General features: G+C 44.4%; 1 protein-coding gene across 1 annotated transcript in view; it reads left to right on the top strand.

The window, feature by feature from the left end:
* Window positions 1-857: 857 nt before the first annotated feature.
* Window positions 858-23,475, top strand: part of prkag2b (protein kinase, AMP-activated, gamma 2 non-catalytic subunit b) — a 70,213-nt gene continuing 47,595 nt past the window's right edge. The window contains exon 1 of the mRNA XM_060928356.1: window positions 858-1,099. Within this exon, the coding sequence (XP_060784339.1) occupies window positions 1,013-1,099 (87 nt within the window). The 5' untranslated portion in view covers window positions 858-1,012. The remainder of the gene's footprint in view (window positions 1,100-23,475) is intronic.

The raw sequence follows: 23,475 nt of genomic DNA, 5'->3' as shown, positions 1-23,475 counted from the left end.
CTTCTGAGAGCCGCTGCCACTCCAAGATGCTCTTTTTATACCCAGTCATGTTAATGACCTATTGCCAATTGACCTAATGAGTTGCAGTTTGGTCCTCCAGCTGTTCCTTTTTTGTCCCTTTAACTTTTCCAGCCTCTTATCGCCCCTGTCCCAACTTTTTTGAGATGTGTTGCTGTCATGAAATTTCAAAATGTCTCACTTTCGACATTTGATATGTTGTCTATGTTCTATTGTGGATACAATATCAGTTTTTGAGATTTGTAAATTATTGCATTCCGTTTTTATTTACAATTTGTACTTTGCCCCAACTTTTTTGGAATCGGGGTTGTATGCACAGATTCAGCCTCAGTGGGACCTCCGCCCTACCAAACCACTGAACCCCCCCCTTTGGAGAAGGAGGTAAGCAGCAATACAACCCATAAATGCTTTAGGATTGAAGTTTTAAATGAGCGAGCGTCATATACAGTTTGCTAGATTAAAGTGTTGCTACAGTAATAACGGACACCAGTCAAACTCAAGGTCCATAGGCTATCAAAAGTCAAATAATGACAATAGTGCAATTGTGACGAGGGTGGGCAAAGTTGGGGGGCCCAAAATTTCTGGCGGCGCGCCTGGGCTCCAGCTTGCCTGAGACCCTGTAGAACAGGATAAAGCGGCTAGAGATAATGAGATGAGATGAGATGAGATGAAAGATTACTATGGATTTGGTATGGAAATTATGGATTTGTTTACCAGGGAGTACAGGTGAGAGCCGTGAGGGGTTGACATGTATGCAAAGATGTTGTTCGACTCGTTATTCGAATGTGTGGGCGTGGTTGTAAAGCCCGAGTTGAATCCTGTCAATCTGGCAACCCGGATAACAGCGTTAAGGAACTGGAGTGGCTCCATTTTAATCACGCTTCCGTGAGTTCAGGAACTCATCGAGCTGTTTGTCAGAACTTTCTGCTTTTACACTTTATACACAGAGAGAGAGAGACACAGAGAGAGAGACAGAGAGAGAGAGAGAGAGAGCATGGGCAGCACGGCGGCGGACACGAAGGCGCGCGACTCCTCCAAAAAGAACACGAAGAAGAGGCGCGCACTGCGGCTCCACATGCCTGTGAGTTGGGTTCGGGGTTCGGGTCCGGGTGGGTTCGGTTCGATTCTCTTCTCTTCTCTTCCAGCACACAGAGTTCTTCTTTTCCTTCTTCTCCTCCTCAAAGTGTCTCTTTAAGTGGCTCTTTGCGCAGTGACCTCAGCCCCATTCTGATCAAGCACAGCGGTGGACAGATGTTAAATACACACTAACTGTTTCCTAACACCCTTAGGAGCTGTTTATCCAGCAGCTGGAACAAAGTGACCCCATGCACATTGTCTGTCTTCCTTCAGCTGTCTGTTAAAGGGTTAATCCAGCACCCTGAGGGCTTCAGATCTCCAGCTGGATTCACAGCACTGGTCCTGATTGGTACTGATGTTTTTGTTTTTAAGGTAGCATCTTTATAAGACAATGAGAAGATGCAACGAGCAGACGTAAAGAAAGTTGGTGAACTGTGCAGGAAAATGTGGCAGATCACAGAATCCAGGGACACATGTTGGCCCGGGGGCATTTTGAGTTATTGACAGATTCAGAAAGTCCAGTTTCTAAGCTTTCCAATGATGCCTTCCATGTGGAGATCTGACAATATTTGAAGAATGTGTGGCCTTTTGAAAGTGTATACTTCTTAAAACAGAAAAGGGAGAAAATCGCCCTCAAAGTTTTCCATCTCAGCTACTCTGGGTGTAGGGCGGGCACATAATGGTGCTCATCTGCATGACATTAAGGAAAGCCCTACCCCCTACGAGCTAGCACGATGCTACTTTCATGTAAACAAAGATCACCACGTCAATTTTCCTTCCATGCAGAGTATGCCCAACACAATTATGAAGTGCAAAAATAAGTCCTAAAGGATACTTTAACGTTTTGTGGTTGAAAAATTACTCACACCGTTAGAAAGAAAGATAGCGCGATGATGACACAACTAACACAACGCTAGTTTCATGTAAAGCCTCGGTCGCAACCGGTCGTACCGTGCTCCTACGTGCAAGAAACGCACGAGTGCGCGCGTGTGATGTGCTGATTTTCGAGCCGCAGAGGTTCTTTGTCATGTCAAACAAACTCTACGGGCGCTTACGTTTTTTTTCAGGTTGCAAGACAAACTTACGGCCAACGCGCGTCTTTCTCCATGAACAAAAAAAAAAAAAAACGCAGCGATTTAGGAAACGCCAAAAATCACACGGCCAAAAAATCGTACGTCCGGTTGTGACCTAGGCTTAACCAAACCACAACACTCTCCGTTACATGCAAAAATAACCACACAACCACATAGATTAATAAACTCACCCCATCAGAAAGAGAAACGGCGCCTTGCACACACCAATGCCTCCGATGGAATGCAATCCTAGAACAGTCCGTGTATCATCCGATCATTCAAGTATTCCATTCAATCTGGAAAACAAGGTTGTGGGTTTTTTTTGCTAGAAATGGTGATCTCCGATGTGTGTCAGCTCCTCTGTGCTCTGTTTAGTAACTCATTCCATAGTGAAATCACACGCCTGTATGCAGTTAAGTAGCCATGCGCTCAGCTCGGATCATACAGCTGATTCGCGGAAAAAAAACACAAAAGACTTAAATCATCATGTGAATGGCCCATATGGTAATTTACCCACACCCCCCAGCAAGCTACAGTCCTGACAAAAACGAGACAATTTGCAACAAAAAATGGATGCTTTTCCAACAAAACAATCTATTATCTGAAATACTGATTGCATTCTTCAAGATCTCAACTTGCACATGATGGAAAAAAACAAAAATCACAAATTTCGAAAAAAAAATGCTTCTTTTGCGATTATCTCGGATTCGTTTCGGCCGACATGTGTCCCTGGATTCGGTGAGGGGTCACAAATAGGGGCTGCGATAGTGAGGTGAGAAAGAGAGCGCGGGCAGGGTGGAGTTGAGGATGTTAAGGTTGGACAGGATAAGGAACGAGCACATGTGGAGAGCTTGGGAATGAAGCTAAGAGAGATGAGACTGAGAAGAGATGCAGAGCATGTTGGAAGGAGAACGTTGAGGATGGAGCTGCCAGGTAAACGAAAACGAGGAGATACGTGGATGTGGTGAGAGAGGGCAGGAAAATGGGGGCTGCGATAGTGAGGTGAGAAAGAGAGTGCGGGCAGGGTGGAGAAGGATTTCAGGAGTCATTTGTGATCAGAAAGTCCCAGCAAAAGTGAAAGGTAAGATGTATAAGACGGTAGTGAGACCAGCTGTGATGTATGGATTGGAGACAGGAGGCAGAGTTGGAGGTGGCGGAGTTGAGGATGTTAAGGTTGGACAGGATAAGGAACGAGCACATGTGGAGAGCTTGGGAATTAAGCTAAGAGAGATGAGACTGAGATGGTACGGGCACATCCTGAGAAGAGATGCAGAGCATGTTGGAAGGAGAATGTTGAGGATGGAGCTGCCAGGCAAACGAAAACGAGGAGATACATGGATGTGGTGAGAGAGGACATGAAAGTGGCAGGTGTGGTAGAGAAGGATGCGGAAGACAGGGAGCAATGGAGACGAAAGATCCGCTGTGGCGACCCCTAATCGGGAGCAGCCAGAAGAAGAAGAAAAGACAGACAAGGTCCAAAAACCAGTGCATATAGTCCACATAACTAAAGAATAGAATCGAATTGCGCTTCACATCTGCAATTCACGTTCTCACGTTACATTAAAGCGGCTATAAGTTCCCTGAGCAGGATTTACACTTTCAGATTTCAAGTGAAGGGTGTCGATGCGACACATCCATGGAAAGCTGCTCACGGTGTCTTGTGAAGGCCAAGCGTCTATCTCGGAGCAGATTAATGCAATTGGATGCACATGTGAAGGGAAGGAATGCAGCGACAGTTTGTCGAAAAGAGAGATGATAGATGGGAGGCTTCTTTCTTTTTTTTCTCCTCCCCCCTTGTCGTCTTCTCATTTTTCGTCAAGACGAAGGACAAACTCATCACTGCAGGTTCCTTCTTTCCTGACTTCTACAATTTACGGTTTTCTATACAGCGCATTAGAGGGCCAATACAGCTGACGCCGTCTGTATCTGTGTTCGGATTTAAACACTGAAGGTTTTAGGGCGTGGCTAAACTTGTAAGAGTGGAGAGTGTATTCGCAGTCTGCATGGTTAACTCTGTTTCCAAAAATGTAAACAAGCCAGGCTTGTAGTACTCGAGTCCGACTCGTGACTTGACTCGGACTCGTAAATTGGAGACGAGGACTCCTGATTCATTCTTTATTTTTTGTAACATGCCGTAATAATTTGGCATAAGAGATTTATATCCACATTAACTTTTATACTAATTTTGTGCAAGAGAATGCATGTTCGTACGTCATGTTTAAGAACAAACTAACGTTAACGGCGCTAAAATGCCTGGAGAGAACGCCCCTAGGATTGTCGCCTTTGCTTATACCGACTTCTCGTACAGTGGGGGAAAAATGCACTGCTATGTGTTCCATATGTAGAAGAACTATCGAGGAGACGGCGGGGACAACCTCGAACTTCAATCGTCATTTGGCAAGACTCCACCCAGAGAAGGAAGTGACACGCTCTGTTATTTGCCCTGTTGATAGTGGGTGGGGCTTGCTGAGAGATGAATTAGTGAGTGTTAACCCTCTCTCATGTTCTTTGCCCTGTTGATAGTGGGTGGGATTTTCTGAGTGATGAACTAGCTAGTGTTAGCCCTGTCTCGTGTTATTTGCCCTGTTGATAGTGGGTGGGGCTTGCTGAGCGATGAACAAGCTTTTTATCTGTAGCATGTTAACTAAAATGGGGCAGTCCAGCAGTAACATTAGTCCAACACAGTAGCAGAGACGCTTTCACATAAACGCAGCAACAAACACCATCACATGGTGCGGTTGGAGTCTCGGATCAATAGTGGACTCGAGGTTTCGTGACTCGACTACAACGCCGAAACAAACTAGTCTATATAAGCGCTTATAATAAAAGCAGTGCAACTCTGACCAGGCAGTTACTTAGACTTTCTTTATTGTCATTCAGATTTGCATCAAACAATACACATCAGGACGAGGTTTTGTTGCTTTGGCTCAGTGTAGTGCAGAACGAAACAGCAGCAAGTATATTACCTGAAAAAAATTTATAAATAAAAGAAAACTGTGCATAAAGTTCTATATACAGTATAAAGTGTATTGCCTGAATATAAAACATACAGTGCCTTGCAAAAGTATTCATACCCCTTGAACTTTTTCACATTTTTCCACCTTACAACCACGAACTTAAAAGTTTTTTTATTGAGATTTTATGTGATAGACCAACACAGAGTAGCACAGAATTGTGAAGTGAAACGAAAATGATAAATGGTCTTCAAAATTTTAAACAAATAATAATCTGAAAAATGTGGTGTGCATTAATATTCAGCCCCCTGTACTCTGATACCTCTAAATACAATTCAGCGCAATCAGTTGCCTTCAGAAGTCATCTAATTAGTTAATAGAGTCCTACTGTGTGCAGTTTACTCTCAGCATAAATACACTTGTTCTGTGAAGGCCTCAGTGGTTTGTTAGAGAACACTGAAGAACAAACAGTATCATGAAGACCAAAGAACTCACCAGACAGGTCAGGGATAAAGTTCTGGAGAAGTTTAAAGCAAGGTTAGGTTATAAAAAAATATCCCAAGCTCTGAACATCTCAAGAAGCACTGTTCAATCCATCATTCAAAAATGGAAAAAGTATGGCACTACTGCAAACCTACCAAGACATGGCCGTCCACCTAAACTGACAGAGCGAGCAAGGAGAGCACCGGTCAGAGAAGCAGCCAAGAGGCCCATGATCACTCTGGAGGAGCTGCAGAAATCCACAGCTCAGGTGGGAGAATCTGTGCACAGGACAACTATAAGTCGTACACTCCACAAATCTGGCCTTTTTGGAAGAGTGGCAAGAAGAAAGCCATTGTTGAAAGACAGGCATAAGAAGTCCCGTTTGCAGTTTGCCAGAAGCCATGTAGGGGACACAGCAAACATGTGGAAGATGAGACCAAAGTTGAACTTTTTGGCCTAAATGCAAAGTGCTATATGTGGCGGAAAACTAACACTGCTCATCAGCCTGCACACACCATCCCCACTGTGAAACATGGTGGTGGCAGCATCATGCTATGGGGATGCTTTTCTTCAGCAGGGACAGGGAAGCTGGTCAGAGTTGATGGGAAGATGGTTGGAGCTAAATACAGAGCAATCCTGGAAGAAAACCTGTTGGAGGCTGCAAAAGACTTGAGACTGGGAAGAAGATTCACCTTCCAGCAAGACAATGACCCTAAACATACAGCCAGAGCTACAATGGAATGGTTTAGATCAAAGAATATTCATCTGTTAGAATGGCCCAGTCAAAGTCCAGACCTAAATCCCATTGAGCATCTATGGCAAGACTTGAAAATTGCTGTTCACAGACGTTCTCCATCCAACCTGGCTGAGCTTGAGCTATTTTGCAAAGAAGAATGGGCAAAAATTTCAGTGTCTAGATGTGCAAAGCTGGTAGAGACATACCACAAAAGACTTGCAGCTGTAATTGCAGCAAAAGGTGGCTCTACAAAGTATCGACGCAGGGGGGCTGAATACTAATGCACATCACATTTTTCAGATTTTTATTTGTTTAAAATTTTGAAGACCATTTATCATTTTCATTTCACTTCACAATTATGTGCTACTCTGTGTTGGCCTTTCACATAAAATCTCAATAAAAAACTTTTAAGTTCATGGTTGTAAGGTGGAAACGTGAAAAAGTTCAAGGGGTATGAATACTTTTTCAAGGCACTGTATTGCCTAGGTGGTGGTGGTGGGGATTAATTCGGTTCAACAGTCTTATGGCATGTGGGGAAAAAGCTGTTGTAGAACCTGGCTGTTCTACGCCGGAGGCTGCATAGCCTCTTTCCAGAAACCAGCAGTGAGAAGAGTCCATAGTGGGGGTGGGAGGTGTCTCTGCTGATGTTGCGAGCCCTAGTCAGGCAGCGTTTTTCTGCAATATCCTGTATCGGAGGAAGTGAAGTCCCGATTTTCTCCGCTGTCTTCACCACCCTCTGCAGGGACTTCCAGTCAGAGGCCCTGCAGGCTCCTGACCAGACAGAAATGCAGCAAGTCAGTATGCTCTCTATAGTGCCTCTGTAGAAAGTGGTGAGAATTGGGGGGGGGGATGTGCCGCCTTCATCCGGCGCAGAAAGTGCATATGCTTCTGAGCCCTCTTTACAAGGGCCCCGGTGTGAAGGGACCAGGTCAGAGTGTCCATTATCTGCACCCCCAGGAACTTTGTGCTGCTGACTCTCTCCACTGCTGTGTCGTTGATCATGAGTGGTGTGTGAGTGGGCCGGCTCCTCCTGAAGTCAACAATCTACTTGGTTTTGGTGACATTCAGGACCAGGTTGTTGGTTTTGCACCAGTCCACTAGGTGTATCACTTTCTCTCTGTAGGCCACATCGTTCTAACCCTGAATAAGGCCCACTATTGTTGTGTCATCTGCAAACTTCACGATATGGTTAGTAGTGGACCTGGGACAGCAGTCATGGGTCATCAGGCTGAACAGTAGTGGGCTCAGGACACAGCCCCGAGGGGAGCCGGTGCTCGGGGAGATGACACTGGAGGTGTTGTTGCTCACCTGCACGGATTGATGTCTGTTGGTGAGAAAGTCAAGCAGCCAGTTACACGGGGGGAGCTGAAACCAAGAGGGGCCAGTTTGCTCACCAGGTGCTGTGGGATGATGGTATTGAATGCCGAGCTGAAGTCCAAAAACAACATCCGCACGTGTGTCCTTCTCTTCCAGGTGTTTTAAGCTCAGATGGAGTACAGAGGAGATGGTGTCCTGTGGAGCGATTAGGGCGATAAGCAAACCGGTATGGGTTGGGGGGGGGGGGGAGTCTGGAGACAATGTGGTCCTTTACCAACCTCTTGAAGCACTTCATCATTATGGGGGTGAGTGCTACGGGGGGCAGTAATTATTGAGGGAGGAGATTATGGGTTTTTTAGGCACCAGGATGATTGTAGCAGTCTTTAGACATGTTGGTACCACAGCCTGAATCAGCGAGGTGTTGAAGATGTCCGTGAGAACCCCAGCCAGCTGATCAGCACACTCTTTGAGCACCTGTCCTGGTATGCCATCAGGATCGGCTGCTTTCCGTGTGTTCACTCTCCTCAGGGTTCTGCGGACATTAGCTGCGTCCAGACTGATCGGCTGCTCATCAGGACGAGGAATACATTTCCTCACAGGAGCGGTGTTGAGTGCCTCAAACCTCCTAAAGAAGTTATTGAGTTCGTTGAGAAAGTTGAGGTTGTTGTCGCAGGGGGGAGGAGTAGCTTTGTAGTCTGTGATGACTTGGATACCCTGCCACATTCGTCTGGTGTTCGTGGGGTCATGGAAGAAGTCCTGCACTTTCTGGCCATGGGCACGCTTTGCAGTTCTTATGGCACGGTTCAGGTTGGCTCTAGCTGTTCTGAGCTGTTGCCAGATTTAAAAGCGACGTTCCATGCTTTCAGCATTGCACGTATCGGTACCTCTCTGGCCATCCAGGGTTTCTCGTTGGCCCGTGTGGAGATGTTTCTGATCACACTAACGTCCTCCATGCACTTCTGAATCAATGCAGAGACAGACTCCACATGCTCTTCCACCTGCGTGTGATCATTGTCTGTTGCAGCTGCCTTAAACATGTCCCAGTCTGTGTGCTTGAAGCAGTCCTGTAATGCTTCCCTAGCTCCCACAGGCCAAACCCTCACCTGCTCCACTGTGGGTTTTTTTCCTGATCAGCAGGGGCTTTTATGCAGGTATTAGCATCACAGATGCCCCTTTTCCACCAAAGCAGTTCCAGGGCTGGTTCGGGGCCAGTGCTTAGTTTGGAACCGGGTTTTCTGTTTCCACTGACAAAGAACTGGCTCTGGGGCCAGAAAAACCGGTTCCAGGCTAGCACCAACTCTGCTGGGCCAGAGGAAAGAACAGCTTACGTCATCGGGGGGGCAGAGTTGTTAAGACCAACAACAATAACAAGACCGCGAAAGATCGCCATTTTTAAGCGACGAGAAGCAGCAGCTGTACAAACGCGAAGTCATCCATTATTATTGTTGTTGTTGCTGCTGCTGCTGCTGCTTCTTCCGTGTTGTTTTTGCTTCGATATTCGCGCCAAGGTTTAAGCAAACGTAGTGACGTAACTGACGTATACAGCGACGTAATGACGTGGCTTCCTTTAGCACCGCGAGCTATGGAAAAGCAAACTGGTTCTCAGCTGGTTCGCAAGTTGAACGAGTTGTGAACCAGCACCAGCACTGGCCCCGAACCAGCCCTGGAACTGATTTGGTGGAAAAGGGGTAAGAGAGATGGTCTGAGGAGCCAAGGTGGGGGCGGGGTGCAGCCCTGAATGCCTCTTTGATGTTGCTGTAAGCCAGGTCCAGCGTGTTCTCCCCCCTGGTTGCAAAATCCACATACTGGTGGAAGTGAGGAAACACAGTTTTCATATTGGCCTGATTGGCCCTGCCACGATGCAAATTCCCTCAGGATGTGTAGATTGCAGTTCACTGATGGAACAGTATAGGACATTCAGGGCTTCTCTGGTGTTTGCACTGGGCGGAATGTACACTGCTGTGATGATGATGATGATGATGGTGAATTCCCGGGGTAAATAAAAGGGCCCGCATTTAACAGTCAGTAGTTCTACATCAGTAGGGCAGTGACTTGAGACTGTCTCCTCGTTGTTGCACCAGTTATTGTTGGTGTATATGCAAACACCACCGCCCCGGGATTTACCTGTAAGAGAGCTGCATCTGTCTGACCGGAATGTTGTTAGCCCCTCTGTGCTAACGGCGTCATCTGGGATGGATGGTTTTAACCATGTTTCTGTGAGAATTATGGCGCAGCAGTCTCTCACCTCCTGTTTTGTTGTTAATTCCAGCTTCAGGTAGTCCAGTTTGTTCTCTAAGGAGCAGACGTTAGACAGCAAGATGGAAGGAAGTGGCGTTCTACACGGGTTAGCCTTTAGCTTAGCTGTTAGCCCCGCTCGGCATCCCCGCTTCCGCTTTCTGTCACACCATCTCCGTCTCCTCCGCTGGTGGACTCCTCTGGTACGAGGTTCCGCTGCTCCGTAGGCCGCTGGATGTAGCCGACCTAGCAGTCCAAGGCTGCGGAGAAGATCCAGAGTGGTCACCTCTACGAGTACTCCGCTGCTGGATTCGCGTAGGTCTAGGCTTGCCTGACGGTCGTATGCTGGTCTGGAGTAACTACGTTGCCGACTTCCATTGAAATAACTGGTTGGGATATCTGGCGTTATATCTCCACTATCACGAGCCGTTGCAGCCGCAGCCGAGCAAGGCTGAATAAATGAATTCACTTCATATTTGAATTTGTATTAATTTAGAGTACATTATCAGTTCATTCTGACTAATTAACTTGTACTCTGCTCCATCCCTAATATACACTGATCAGCCAGAATCTGAATCGAGTTTATTTTCCAAGTCCGTTCTCACATACAAGGGATTTGCTTTGGTGATTTGGTGCTTGAACAGGTAAGAGATAAAAGAATTTAGCAAAGACAAAAAGTAGCTATATATACAGTGATATATAAAAAATAAGAAGAATCTAAAACATACACATTTGAAAAGTGGACATGCTTAACGGAGAGGAGTCCTGACCTGAATGTGTGAGAAGAAGAGAATATGTGTAATGGGTTACACAAATGACCGAGCTGAACAGTGTGTGCAGTAAAAGTTCACGGAATGAAGATGACCATGAGATGAAACGTGCAGATCGCAGTTCGGAGGAGAAGTGCATTAATGTCAGTTTGGAAGTGTGAGGTGAGAGTTTAGTCAGTGGGGTCTCGGGCCTTATTGATGAGGCAGCTGCAGTGGGGCAAAAGCTGGCCTTATGCCATGAGGTTTTGGTTCTAATGGACCGCAACCTCCTACTAGAGGGGACTGATTTGAAAAGTACGTGTCCGGGGTAGGCCACAATCCTTTCTGCTCTCCTCAGGGTTCTGGACTTGTACAGGTCCCGAAGAGATGGAAGGTTGCAGCCGATCATCCTCTCAGCAGAGTAAATGACGTGCTGCAGTCTGCCCTCGTCCCCTTGATGGTGCACTTTTACACCAATGATGGTGGTATAAAAGTGCACCGTCATTGCCTTTGGTAGATCTTCAATTGCCGCAGGAAGAACATCCTCCGCTGTGTTTTCTTGGTGAGAGAGCAGGTATCCGTCTCCCGCTTAAAGTCCTGAGTGATTTGTAGTGCCCAGGAAGCGGGAATACTGTAACCACAGAGGTTTCTGGGAAGTCAAACAGGGTGATGGAGGAGGGAGGGTGTGGCAGAGCTCCTCCTGATGTCAACAATCATCATTGAGCTCCAAATTGTTCTGTCTGCACCGGGACACCAGATGGTCAATCTTCCACCTGTCAGCAGACTCCTCTTCATCAGAGACGAGTCAAATATTAACATTAAAATCACTCATGGGTGACCTGAATAAAAATCAGTTCTTGAAGTTGATGTGTTGTAAGCAGGGAAAATGGGCAAGCGTAAGGATCTGAGTGACTTTGACAAATTGTGATGGTTAGATGACGGGGTCTGACTGAGCGTCTCCAAAATGGCATGTCTTGTAGGGCGTTCCTGGTACAGTGCAGTGATTTAGTACCGAACAACAGTGGTCCAAGGATCCAAAGGACAACCGGTGAACCAGCGACCGGGTCATTGATTTTAAAGGAACAGTCCACCGTACTTCCATAATGAAATATGCTCTTATCTGAATTGAGACGAGCTGCTCCGTACCTCTCCGAGCTTTGCGCGACCTCCCAGTCAGTCAGACACGCTGTCACTCCTGTTAGCAATGTAGCTAGGCTCAGCATGGCCAACGGTATTTTTTGGGGCTGTAGTTAGATGCGACCAAACTCTTCCGCGTTTTTCCTGTTTACATAGGTTTATATGACCAGTGATATGAAACAAGTTCAGTTACACAAATTGAAACGTGGCGATTTTCTATGCTATGGAAAGTCCGCACTATAATGACAGGCATACTAACTAGTGCTGTCAAGCGATTAAAATATTTAATCGCGATTAATGTCGCGACTGTCATAGTTAACTCGCGATTAATCGCAATTTAATCGCAGATTTTTGTCACATGAAAAACCATTGTAATTCTCTTACCAGCATAAAAAAGTGAATGGGCTTGTTTTGTACCAATGTTTTTTTTATTGCAAAGCATAACACGTCTTGACACAGCCACTGCAAAGTGAAACCTAAGCCGAGCACCGGCACGGGGCTAGCAAGAGAACCATGACTGAAATGATCTGCTTGAGTTAGTCTACAACTCTAAATCAGAGAGATACGTAGGTTACACAGTGACGGTAGGCTTGACATGCTTGATTATAATATAAAGTACACTATTATATTAAGTTTAAGTTGTTCGTTGATAAATATTGCATTGAATCTGATCTTTACTGTTTCAGCTCACTTAACACATTTTGTACTTTTACACTTTCTGCCTGTTGATGCGTCGCGCTGTCCAATCAGAGGCGGCCAAATTTGCATATTACAGGAAGGATTTCTGGGATAGCATTGAGTTTACAGTTCAGAGGGATCTGGCTTCTTTAGACGCTGTCTTCTTAAAGCTGAATAAATATTTAAAAAGAGCCAAATGAGCCAGTCTTTTGAACGGCTCTTTTCAAAGAACGGATCACAAAGATGTGGATCCCATCAAAGAGCCATAAATCCCATCTCTACTAGCGCGCCCTGCCCGCGCTGGTTCTTTGGGGGAGGAGGGCAGAGGACTCTGGCTGTGCGGGGCGTGGCATTACAGTCTAGCTGCTATCGGTTTTCTAAGCAAAGTCTCTGTTCCAAGTTCCTGGCAGTTTCAAAAGCTTATGAAAAACCTACATCATGTCACAGAGCGTTAATCTCACGATAAAAAAATTATCGCCGTTAAAATTGAGTCAAGGTAACGCGTTAATAACGCGACATTTTTGACAGCACTAGTACTAACACCTTCTGCGTGCTTCAACAGCGCATTGATATCTGAGCTCCGTATCAATGCGCTGTCAAAGCGCACAGAAGGTGTTAGTACGCCTGTCATTATAGTGCGGGCTTTCCATAGCATAGAAAATCGCTACGTTTCAATTTGTGTAACTGAACTTGTTTCATATCACTGGTCATATAAACCTATGTAAACAGGAAAAACGCGGAAGAGTTTGGTCGCATCTAACTACAGCCCCAAAAAATACCATTGGCCATGCTGAGCCTAGCTACATTGCTAACAGGAGTGACAGTGCGTCTGACTGACTGGGAGGTCACGCAAAGCTCGGAGAGGTACGGAGCAGCTCGTCTCAATTCAGATAAGAGCATATTTCATTATGGAAGTACGGTGGACTGTTCCTTTAATGCTGGCTAAAATAGAAAGGTGCCTAAATTAACTTTTTTCAGCAGTTTGTGCAGTCTGTGGGATTGGATCATATGGGCTAGCCTTCGATGACCCTTGACACCCATGACCCTGTTGCCGGTTCACCGGTTGTCCTTCGGATCCTTGGACCACTTTTGTTCGGTACCAACCACTGCACTGTACCAGGAACACCCTACAAGATGTGCCATTTTGGAGATGCTCAGTCAGACCCAGTCGTCTAGCCATCAGAATTTGTCAAAGTCGCTCAGATCCTTACACTTGCCCATTTTTCCTGCTTCCAACACATCAACTTCTTCAAGAACTGACTCTGTTCTGTTCTCTTGCTGCCTGGTACAGGTATATCCCACCCTTTGACGGGTGCTACTGTAATGAGAGAATCAACGTTATTCACTTCACTTGTCAGTGGGTTTAATGTTATGGCTGATCGGTGTGTACTGAGATCTAAAAAAAAAAACTGTCTTGGACTGCTTGGAGGTGTGTGTTGGTGTGGTGCTGACTTAGTGTTATTTGTGTATAAACAGGCATAAAATTTAATCGTTGGCAATTCCTACTCACTATTGACTTGTTCTCCTGTATCTCACACACTTTAAACTCTATCACCTCTTTGCTATTTATTAAGACAGATGATGATGATAATCAGTCAAAGGTTATAAAATATATGGCACATGATTCATTTGTTCATCTTGAACCTACAGTTCAAACATCCACATTGCGCTTTTAATATTTTCAAAGAAAACAGCCGAACCGTAACCTATGATTTTTTTTTCTTTAATAAAAGGAGTGGAATTTAAATTTGATTTAGTCGACATTTCACGACTAAAAATCTCATAACGTGATATTAAAAATGAACAGAGAATTTTTTTTCTGTCATAAGACGTACAGTTTTCTTTCTCTAAACCAGGAGAGTGTGTGAGATTAGATACAAGTCAAAGTACATTTTAGAAATCACTGCTTTCTTTTTTCTTGTCCCAACTTTTTCTGATTTCTCATTCCATCTCATTATCTATATATCCTGATATCAGGATATCTATATAGCCTGAGCAGTAGATAAACACCCTCCTGAGCACAATGATGATAACACCATGATAAACCCATTAGCCGGTCTGTTACACACTAATGCTGTATGTGCTTCAGGATATTCATACAGTCGGTTGTCACGCCCCCAACCAGGCATCAAACAAATCAGAGCTGTAGTTGAATAGAGGAAGTTGTTGAATCAGGGAAGTTGACAGCTGTGTGCGAAAGTGGAAGTGGATCATATTTCAGTTGTCCTAAATCTCCAATAAGTTCTTAAATACCAGCGCTTTCACATCCACCATATTCATAATTCACTAATACGTATTCACTATAACACAGATGTTTTTTCTAAGAGTTAATTATTTTATCCACACTCACTGGATATGAGCAATCGCACGCTCTGCTCTGATTGGCTACTTGTTCACACGGCACATATTTGCATCGATGCTGCACCGATGTATTTTGTTGCGATATATCTTACACCGGTGTAAATTTTGTGGCGCGTTCACACGTCACAACCCTGCTTACTAGAGAGAAGCGTGTTAGCACCGGTGCAGCCCCACTTGTGTTCACACGGCAGTTTTTGCGACCATGCTATACGATAGTAATAATGCGGAAATGAAATATGCGCATGCGTGAAAATGTACTTCCTTTTCCCGGTTGTCATGGCATCACCAAGCGCCGGGAAAACAACATGGATGAAGACACCAGTGTTGCCAGATACTGCTGATGTTTTCCAGCCCAAAATATGTTCAAATCTGCCAAAATGCACTTAAAACCGCCCAATCTGGCAACACTGGAAAACACGCAGTTCTGTTGTTGTTGATATTCGCCATTTTGGAAGCGCAAAATACCAGGATGCAAATTATGCAATGCCCGTATGTAATCAACTCTCCTGACGCGTAGCGAGTCTACCCCTGTAGCGTTCAGACGTCCCATTTTATATCGGTGCTGCCCCGCAAACTAGCATTTACTCCGGAGTAAATTTCTTAAACCACCTCCCGAGCAGGGTTAGATTTGCACCGGTTTAAGCAGCTTTCAGGGGCTACACCGCTATAACTTTGTACCGTATGAACACTCTACCGGGCAGCCCCGGTGCTACACCGGAGTAAAAGTTGCTGTGTGAACACCCCTTAAGATATCAGCTCATATCCCGTGAGTAGAGACAAACAAAATGGCGGCGCGTGTTGCTGAACCAACCGAGGACGAAATAAAAACTCTACTCGAAAACAAAACCACAAAAAATGTAAAAACAAACCAGTTTGTATTGATTGAATTTGCGCAAAAAAGCTCCGTTTCTCAAAATCCATTAAATGTGGATAGAATAAAACAGTTATTCCACACAGTCTCGGTGCTACGCGCCTCGTCACCTATCGGCTCATGTACGACTCGATTTCATGGAATAACTGTTAAGTATACCTTTCTGATAATTAATGTAACTCCATAAAATTTTTTTTTTTAATTTTATGCTGTTTTGTGTAAAAAAAAAAAAAAATCAACACTTTTTCGAAATGACATTTATCATTTCAAATCGACTGATAAATCAATACAACGTTGTGATAATTGTGATCATGAACGTTTTAGCGACTTTATCCGCACCGAGAATATTCTGATATTTCACTCGTCTTACTGCAGTGATCGACATCATGATTTAAAAAAACAAAACAAACATGATGATTGAGTGATGAAGACAATTAAAAGTATAATGGTGTAACTTTTTTATTACAGTTTATGACATTGCAGGATAAAGTTTATTATTTTAGTATATGACGCAGTAAATGGATAAACATCACGGTCATTTAAAAGCAATCAAATATTTATTTTTATTTTTTTTAAATATATCACAAAACAAAGCTGAAGTTTGCATCAGTTTTGTGATTTTTAAATCCAGTTTCTCACCAGCCTTCATGTTTGAAAAGGTACTTTCGGTTGAGATTTTAAAAATAAAATCAAGGGCACAATTCTATTCTATCCCCCTGAATAGAATAATAATATTACAGCACCATGAATGAACCATTCGAATTGTGTCGCGTCGTGTTTTTCACCTCAATAAATCACTGCACTGTCTTGTGACGGTGAAACCAATAATGAGCTACGCATCATAGTTACCATACATATTTATTCCTTTCTTTGACGCCACATTTATGATGGTGTGACTCTGCTGGGTGCCTGGTGGACAGTAGTGAACCAGCGCTTTCACTTTACATCACTACTGTCGCGTTACCGTCCAATATCACACTCGATACGTCACACAGGTGTCTGGTTAAACTCTGAGTGCACCTGAGCCTTCATGCACCCGAGCTGCTATGCTCGCTCACAGGACTCGGTCGTTATGGAATTTGAGCGCAATCAGCACGTGCATATAAGGACACAGCGAGGCTTTGTGAAGCATCATCGTTATCACGGTCACATTCATTTCTAGCCATGTTTATGACTCTGCTTTCAGTTTTGTTTTTGTAAATATCACGCCTGCTAATAAAACAATCTTCCTGCACTTAGATCTGTCTACTGTCTACATCGCGAGCTGTAGTGTGACGAAGGCCTAACGTCTGTCTCGTCCACGCGCAGCACCATTAGGGCTAATCCCCATGCACCTGTTCCTGATTAAAGCGCAATCACAGCACAGGACTCTGTGCTTTATATAAGGACTCTGAGTAACACACAGACTTTGTGAAAGTCTTGTATTCTGGTTTTGACCCTGTTTGTGTTTTTGGACTGTGAGTATTGTATATCCTGTCTGTACCTCGGAACACTTCACAAAGTCTCTGTGTGCTGATTGCGCTCAAATCAGTATCGGGTGTTTCCCATAATGACCAGGTGCACGATGCACCCTGAAGGATCCCTGAATGTAAATGCACATTTTAACTCTCGTTGAAAGTTAGGCTATGCCGAGCCGCTGTGTTGATTAGGCTTCCATGAGCATCAGGGACGTGGATTTGAGACAAATACATCTCAAAAGGCTCGAAAAAGGTTCCACGAGTTTCGGGAAATATTCCCAAGCCCATTTGTGAGTATTCGCTGCTTAGTTTGCCAACGAAAACATGGCCACCAAATTTCAATGCGTGCCATGTTTTGGTGGCGATGCTACCAATTTTTCATCGCCAAGTCTTCGCAAACCCATCGTGAGCTAGCCTGGGCCCGCCCATCCTAAGCGTGACGCAACACGAGGGCCTGTTGCGATCTTAGTCTGGCCAGGCAAGCTATCTACAGCTCTTCCAAGCTCCCGAAAAATCGGGAGCCAATCAACTTTGAGCATCTCCAACGGCCCTGGGTAGAGGCGTGTTCAAGGCAGTGACGTAGTAGAACTGCGACTGGAAGCCATAGATTGTTTACAGAATCTATGCCGGAAGCGCTTCATTCACTAGAAACATTACGAACATGGAGCAAGTTCTCATTGAAAACGGAGCAAATAGCAGCCCTGGAGGTATTTATTGAAAGGAAGGACGTTTTCGCCTTGCTCCCGACCGGCTTCAGTAAGAGTTTAATCTACCAGTTAGCCCCGTCGCGTCGCATACGTCAGAGGAAAGAGTGATGTGATTGGTTTAAGCTTCGTCACAGCCTTTTCTGGCTTCAACCAGTAGCAAACTCAGGCATTTCAGGGAGGCGGGTCAACCACGCACTTTGGGAAACGGTTGGGCTTAATATCTTTGCCAGACCAAATGCTCGCAGAGCTTTGAAGTCGCGTTAGCCAGACTAATCGTGAGCTGTAGTGTGACGAAGGCCTAACATCTGTCATGTCCACACGCAGCACCATTGGGACTAATCTCCATGCACCTGTTCCTGATTTAGAGCTCAGTCACAGCACAGACATTTATATAAGGACTCTAACACACAGACTTTGTGAAAGCCTTGCATTCTGGTTTTGACCCTGTTTGTGTTTTTGGACTGTGAGTATTGTATTCCCTCCGATATCCTGTCTGTGCCTCACTCCACCACTGCCTGTTTTTGTCTCCGTTTTGGATCTATTGGATTTGCTTGCGTTTTCAATAAAACTTCCTGCACTTTCATCCGTCTATCACCCGTACATGACACAAACTGTCAACTGTCCAACAAGCGAGTGGACTAATAATAGATCTGTTTTATATGAAACTGTCATGAATATTTTCTGTAAAATGTGTTGGCAAATAACCCTGCGTTATTATTTTTTTAAAAAAAGCAAATGAAAAAAAATAAGCGCTGGATTAAAACCCAAATATCTTATGGAAATAAAGATGCACATTTTGTTGTCTGGTGGTCAAGTGTTTGAGATACGTTGCCTTGCACTTACGATCGGGTTCCCTGTGGTGGGACACGGACATCGTTCGTATGTACAGTTGCAAAAGCCATTAAAAATCATGTCGATGCGTTACTATATTCTTCTAATGACGGAGCTCGGGTTATAATTAAAATTTCAGAGTTTTTAATCCCCCGCTGGCTGAAAGGCCCAAGGGGGATTATATCGTGGCGATGTATGTATGTCTGTCCATCCGTCCTGGGAAGGGTACTCCCCTTCTGAAATCAACTCCTCTTAATATTTGGAGGAATTTCATGAAACATGGCAGGATTCTTTGTTATATGTCGGTAATACGCATATTGTTATTTCGTTAAATTGGGTCACATTTTACCAGAGTTACAGCCCTTGATTAACAAAATTATACTTTTGACAATTTCATGAGGATGTGTTTCCTTCTGAAATCAACTCCTCTTACAATTTGAGGAGGAATTTCACAAAACTTGGCAAGAGGCATTGTTGTATGTCGGTAGTATGCATATTGTTATTTTGTTCAGTTCAGTCGCATTTTACCAGAGTTGTGGCCCTTGATTAACAACCTTGTACTTTCACAATTTCATGTAGGTGTGCTTGCCTTCGGACATCGACTCCTCTCACAATTTTTGGACAAATTTCTTGAAGCTTGGCAAAAGGCCTTGTTATATGACGGGAATACGCAGATTGAAATTTAATTTCGTTTGTGAAAATTTTACCAGGGTTGTGGCCCTTGATTAACAACCTTGTACTTTCACAATTTCATCTAGGTGTGCTCGCCTTTGGACATCAACTCCTCTCACAATTTTTGGACGAATTTCTCGAAGCTTAGCAAAAGGCCTTGTTATATGATGGGAATACGCAGATTGAAATTTAATTTCGTTTGTGAAAATTTTTCCAGAGTTTTGACCCTTGATTAAATAACTTGTACTTGGACAATTTCATGAAGGTTCTGAAATCAACTCCTCTCACGATTTGAGGAGGAATTTCACCAAACTTGGCAAAAGGCTTTGTTATATGACGGTTATACGCAGATTGAAATTTCGTTTAATTTGGGCAAGTTTTCCCAGAGTTCTGCCCTTGATTATGAACAAACTTGTACTTTGGCAGTTTCATCAAGGTGTGCTTGCTTTCTGAAATCAATTTCTCTCACAGTTTTTATCCCCCGCTGGCCGAAAGGCCCGAAGGGGGATTTTGTCGTGGCGATGTTTGTCCATCCATCCGTCTGTCTGTCCCTGGAAGGGTACTCTCCTTCTGAAATCAACTCCTTTCACAATTTTTGGAGGAATTTCACGAAACTTGGCAGGATTCTTTGTATAATATGCAGATTGCAATTTCGTTCAATTCAGTCACATTTTACCAGAGTTATGCCGTAGTTGCCGGTGGGGGATATTGTGCTCTCAGAACACTCTTTTTAAGCTTTCTCCAAGGTAACTGTTTGGTATAAAACCGGCTGTTGCTTTAGTGAGTGCTGTCCATAATCTTAAGTGTACACTACTGTTCAAAAGTTTGGGGTCGCCCAGACAATTTTGTGTTTTCCATGAAAAGTCACACTTTTATTTACCACCATAAGTTGTAAAATGAATAGAAAATATAGTCGAGACATTTTTCTGGCCATTTTGAGCATTTAATCGACCCCACAAATGTGATGCTCCAGAAACTCAATCTGCTCAAAGGAAGGTCAGTTTTATAGCTTCTCTAAAGAGCTCAACTGTTTTCAGCTGTGCTAACATGATTGTACAAGGGTTTTCTAATCATCCATTAGCCTTCTGAGGCAATGAGCAAACACATTGTACCATTAGAACACTGGAGTGAGAGTTGCTGGAAATGGGCCTCTATACACCTATGGAGATATTGCACCAAAAACCAGACATTTGCAGCTAGAATAGTCATTTACCACATTAGCAATGTATAGAGTGGATTTCTGATTAGTTTAAAGTGATCTTCATTGAAAAGAACAGTGCTTTTCTTTCAAAAATAAGGACATTTCAAAGTGACCCCAAACTTTTGAACGGTAGTGTACCTATTGGAATGTTAGGCCACGCCCACACGGACAGTTCTTAGACAAGTAGATCTGAAAAGGTTTTTCATGCCATTTACTATCATTCAATCATTCGTTATCAGATGTTTAATAGAACACTCGGGTACAGCAGGAAGAGTTTTCTGGCTCGTACAGTGGTTTGAGTCAACGACCTTGAAGGAATTACTCAGATTGCATTCCGAGTGAACGTAAACATCTGGAAAGTACTTCGACACGGGGTGTTCGAGCCAGACTGTATAGTTGCACCGAGCCAAAGAGCGAGACGTAAATGAAGACCCGTCTGAATGCAGGGAGACTTTATGACAGCTTCGTCGTGTATGGATGAAAATATTTAGAGTATTTGAAGAAGTGTCTACTCGGTGTGTTTATTGAATGCAAGCCAACCTGGCAACTCAGACTTGCCACACCTTCAGCTCTTTCTCTCTGTGTGTGTGTGTGTGTGTGTGTGGGAGGTAGAGGAAATGATCCAAAAACGCTGCGAAAAGTCCAAGTTATACCCAAGGACACACCACGAAAGACAAAATCAAAATACATACAGACAAAATACTCTGGCATTATTTATGTCTAGAATTAATCCAAGATTAAACGAGTTAAATGAAGCGCGGTGTTTGTTGTCGCACCAACAGCGACCTTCCAATCTCCACAGTTTGACCTTTTTTTGGGGGGGGGGCTTTTTTCACCTTTATTGGATAGGACAGTGTAGAGACAGGACAGGAAATGAGTGGGAGAGAGAGACGGGGAGGGATCGGGAAATGACCTCAGGTCGGAATCGAACCCGGGTCCCCGGATTTATGGTACGGCGCCTTAGCCACCTGAGCCACGACGCCCCCGCACAGTTTGACCTTTGACACGTGTACAACAACTTGACAAAATTCAATTCGGCACTCGCAACAGCATCGTTTTGTCTTTTTTCTTTCCTGGGTTTTCCACAGGAGCTGAGTTCCTACACGTCTCCTCACTTGGACGGAGAAGGAAAAGAGAAATCCAGTAAAGCTGGAACACCGAAGGTAAAAGCCTGACCTCATGAGCTCGGATGGATGTTGGTGCTTGACTCCTGGCGCTAAACAGAAACCGTGAAGGAGCTCTTCTAGCACAGCGCTGCTGAGTTCTGGATTCTGATTGGTCAGAAGGGTTCGTTAAAATTGCTGGCAGGAGCGCAGACGCTTAATACGTTATCATTTCTATAGCAACAGCTCACAGCTTGATGGATCAAATAGAAAATTGTGAACGTTAGCAAGCTGCTGTGGTATAAAAGAAATAAAGCGCTTCAAAAGAAAAAAAAAAAAAACATGTACATGTAGGAAAATAATCGTCAGGATTTCGAGACCAAATCATCCGGGTGAACTCATGATTATGAAATGTGAGTGAAAATTGTCAGGAAATGGAATAAAATTTGTAAATTTCCAACAAAAGATGATAAGAGAAGAAGACTGATCAGCTGCGCTCACTGTGTGTTGAATAAATCCTGTTCATTCGGCATTTTCTTCTGATTATGGGGAAAAAAAACCCTGCATTAATCAGTGAGGGGTGTGCGTGTGTGTGTGTGTGTGTGTGTGTGTGAACACGTAACTGTATCAGATTCCTGTCATACCTTGTAGTCACTGGCTCCAGATAGCCTTTTGTTCAGCTCCACAGGGCCGTGAGGTGTATTAAAGGACTGGGTGTGTTTTTTCATCTGGTGACTTTTTCTTTTTTTTCTTGCCGTTTGGATTAAGTCTGAAGGGAAGGTGTGAACTTCTAGCTTTGAAATAAGAGAGAACCTTTTCATTCCAGTATTACAACATGACAAACCTCTCCTAAAGCACAAAGAAAGTGTTTGTTTGTTTGTTTGTTTGTTTGTTTGTTCATTCGTACCACAAGATTTTATCTGGCTCATCACTCATCTTACACAAGACACTTTTAGCTAACTTAGTTGCTAAAATAAAGGGGTGTTCACACGGCACATATTTGCATCGATGCTGCACCGATGTATATTGTTGCGATATATCTTACACCGGTGTAAATTTTGTGGAGCGTTCACACGTCACAACCCTGCTTACTAGAGAGAAGCGTGTTAGCACCGGTGCAGCCCCACTTGCGTTCACACGGCAGTTTTTGCGACCGTGCTATACGATAGTAAGGCCCCGGTCACACCGCTCGAACTTTGCTGGAGCGTTCCTGGAGCGGTGAAAAAAATTCATCACTGCTCGTAACCGTTCACCACCGTTTAACAAAAGTTGGCCCCCGTTAAAGCAACGCCGTATACGCTCGGCCACCGCTGATGTTTCTCGAGGGACCCTCCTACCGCTCCGAAAGTTTTGAGCTGCACAAAATATTGCGAGCGGTGAGGAGGGGGCAATTTTCCACCCCGACAAAGTTCACCCCCGCTCCACTAACGGCCAGTCAAAGTTTGGCACCGCTAGACGCAATTTCGTGGACGCTTGGGTCCGCTAGGCCAACGCAGAAATCTTGAACGCTGGACCACCGCTGCTTCGCCAGCGTTGCCCGGGCGGCGATTAAACGTTGCACAAACTTCGTTGGAGCGGTTGTAAGCGTTTTACGAGCGGACACGGGGTTGCTGGAATGGTGTCGGGCGTTGAAGCAGCTATCCATGGCGGCGATGAACTTTGGTTTGGTGTTGGTATAGAGGTGTCGGAGCGGGACCAGAATTTGGCTCTAAATACGGGGAGAAATGGACCAGGAGATCATTTGGAATCGAGCTGCCATTGAGTTCAGACCTCATCTATATCGAATTTGCTCAAAGTTACCACCATGGATGCTGA

This window comes from Neoarius graeffei, chromosome 1 (assembly GCF_027579695.1).
Source record: "Neoarius graeffei isolate fNeoGra1 chromosome 1, fNeoGra1.pri, whole genome shotgun sequence".
NCBI classification, from domain to species: Eukaryota; Metazoa; Chordata; class Actinopteri; order Siluriformes; family Ariidae; genus Neoarius; species Neoarius graeffei.
This window is presented reverse-complemented; position numbering and strand designations above follow the sequence as displayed.